Source organism: Lipotes vexillifer, unplaced genomic scaffold (genome assembly GCF_000442215.2).
Source record: "Lipotes vexillifer unplaced genomic scaffold, Lipotes_vexillifer_v1.1 scaffold91, whole genome shotgun sequence".
NCBI classification, from domain to species: Eukaryota; Metazoa; Chordata; class Mammalia; order Artiodactyla; family Lipotidae; genus Lipotes; species Lipotes vexillifer.
In genome coordinates this window covers 2,639,861-2,642,733 of record NW_006777583.1, presented here as the reverse complement: position 1 = coordinate 2,642,733, position 2,873 = coordinate 2,639,861, and the positions used below count along the sequence as shown (strand labels likewise).

General features: G+C 40.3%; 1 protein-coding gene across 1 annotated transcript; it reads right to left on the bottom strand.

Moving 5' to 3' along the window:
• Nucleotides 1-1,457: 1,457 nt before the first annotated feature.
• LOC103084204 (small integral membrane protein 20-like) lies at nt 1,458-2,363 on the bottom strand. The gene has a single exon (XM_007451203.1). The coding sequence runs from the start codon at nt 2,303-2,305 to the stop codon at nt 2,102-2,104; it is 204 nt and encodes a 67-aa protein (XP_007451265.1). The 5' UTR covers nt 2,306-2,363; the 3' UTR covers nt 1,458-2,101.
• Between the last annotated feature and the right edge of the window lie 510 nt (nt 2,364-2,873).

The following is a 2,873-nucleotide window of genomic DNA, read 5'->3' as shown; positions in this document are numbered from 1 at the left end:
GTGGGCTGGACTTAAAGACTTATTTCCAAAGAATAGAGTATGGAAAGGGAAAATAGTGACTTCACAATGGAGAAACCTGGAAAACTCTACCACACCTAAGTGATCAAGATGAACATCAGCAGGGGTAAGTCATGTGGATACATATATCCCTTATGATGTAATGAAAGGGGCACTACAACCCTGTGGTATTCATGCCCAGAACTCATAAACCAGTCTAATCATGAAAACCATAGCAGACAAGCCCATAGTGGGGGATATTCTACAAAATATCTGACCAGTGCTGCTCAAGACTGTCAAGATCATGACAAACAAAGAAGGACTATGAAACTGTCACAGACCAGAGGAGACCAGAGAGACATGACAACTAATGCAATGTGGTACTCTGGATTGGATCCTAGGTCCAAAAAGGAATATTGGTGAAAAAACGAGCCCTGTCTTCTTCTCTCTATATGTTTCTCCTCTTTGTGTCTTTTATAAGGATCTCTGTCATTGGATTTAAGGCCCATTCAGATAATCTAGAACAATCTCATCTTAAAATCCTTAATTTAATTACATCAGCAAAGACTCTTTCTCCAAATAAGGTCACATTCACAGATTCCGGGGGTTGGGATGTGGACATATATTTTGCAGGCCAAGATTCCACCCACTTACAGATGTTAAACATTAGGGGAAGATGGGTGAAGTGTATATGAGAACTTGCTACACACTCTTTGTAAATTTTCTATACACATAAAATTATTCCAAAATAAGAAGCGTACTTAATAAAATAGTTAAGCAAACTTGGCTTATGACATAAATATTCAGAGACTGAAACCATAAAAAGAAGCATCCACAGACAGATATCCCTATGTAGCCAGCAAAATTGGTGGCAGCTGTTATCTATAAATTTGTGAAGAATAACACGTATATTAATAACAATACTCTTGGATTACTTTTGGTTTTTGAAAACTCGTCTAAATCACCAGAGATGGAAAACCATCCTGATCTTTCAAATACCTTCAACCAGAACTTGGAAGTGAAGAATGTGAAATTGCTTTGTTTGGTTACTTTTCCTCCCCTTTTATTTTTTTTATTTTTATTTTTAAAATTTTATTTATTATTTTTGGCTGTGTCGGGTCTTCGTTGCTGCGTGTGGGCTTCCTCTAGTTGCGGTGAGCGGGGGCTACTCTTCATTGCAGTGCGTGGGCTTCTCATTGCGGTGGCTTCTCTTGCTGCAGAGCATGGGCTCTAGGCACATGGGCTTCAGTAGTTGTGGTGTGTGGGCTCAGTAGTTGTAGCTCGTCGGCTCTAGAGCGCAGGCTCAGTAGTTGGGGCGCACGGGATTAGTTGCTCCACAGCATGTGGGATCTTCCCGGACCAGGGCTTGAACCCGTGTCCCCTGCATTGGCAGGTGGATTCTTAACCACTGCACCACTAGGGAAGCCCCCCTCCCCTTTTATTTTATTTTGTTTTTTTTGAAGTAAAAAGAAATCATTTTAATATACATATTTTCACTCAGTTAATTCAACATGATTTCTACTAGGCATGCATACCCATTTAGTTTTGATTTGCTTCATAGTTATTTATTTTTCAAAATGCAGCAACCCTCCCAATGAGATAGTTGAGTTGAACTCTTTATTCTTAAAGAGTACAATGTACCTTGTCCTCAAAGAGTTTTATCAACTTTCTCATTTTCAAAGAGCCCTATGAGGCTGCTCAATATAGTGGTTTTTCACTGAAACTTCTTATTTGGAAGATGGCAAAACAGACTAGGATCTTCCCAAGTCTACTGGTTGCTTGTATTCATATCGAAGCTCAGGTGGGTAAGAGGTAGAGACTGAATAATAAGTAGATCACCTCCAAATGCAGCTGGGTGAGAAAGCTTCGTTTTTAGAAAGGAAACCAAATCATGAAAACCTTCGTAACGGTGTGATTTGTTTCAGGGTTCTTTTGATACTTAAGAAGGGAATTAATCCTGGTGCACACTACTCTTCTTTACAGCCTTCTAGAGTTTTCTTCTCCAGCCATCGTTCTTTAGCCAGGTGATTTATTGTACTTGCTGCAGAACTGAAAGCATGAAGACTCTTGTCTACTTTCATAATCAGAGGTGGTGATAGCCTTTTCATTTCCTGCCAAATGGATCCGACCACACTTTTAACCCTGGTGGCTGCACGTCTTCTTGGACAATACCAGCTCGATTTATGGCTTGTTCCTTCTGGTATTCCTCCAGCTGCATTAGGGGCCAGAAGTAGATGGGGTAGAAGGCAGCGCCGATCAGGGAGATGAAGCCGCCGAAAATGAGCGCAGTGCACAGGTTCGGGGTCATGGCTCCAGCCGGTGGCTGCCCTGACCAGCCGAGCAGCCCTCACTCTCAGAAACCCGGATCCCGCTGGTGGTATCCCCCCTCCCCTTTTAAATTACAGATTTAGAAGAAGGGTCAATCACTGTAAAAATATATATAGTATTTGCAAATTCAACAAATCTTTGACTTTGAGTACTTGTCACATCACAGTAAAATTCCAAACTCTAAAAATTTTGCTGTAATTTATTCAGTGCTTTGAACAAATGCAAGATAAATGGTTCCAATGGCTGATCCTTCCTCTGCATTTATCAACAAAGACATTCCTACAGCTCAGACTTGTGATTTCAAAGCTTAAAATGATTATATGAAGTTGCCCTACTTGAACGTGCTTTTTGGTTTTTTGGTCTTCTTTCTGAGACAATCCTATCTAATGGCCATGGATCTGTTTTTTTTTAATTTCCTTGGGTTATTTTCCTTAATATTGTAAAATGTGATCTATTATCTCAAATGGTTCATGTTGAAAAGTGATTCCAGGCTTATACAGAATTCTCACTCTCGTAGTTAGAACCCTGCACCTTTTAGTGTAAGGGAA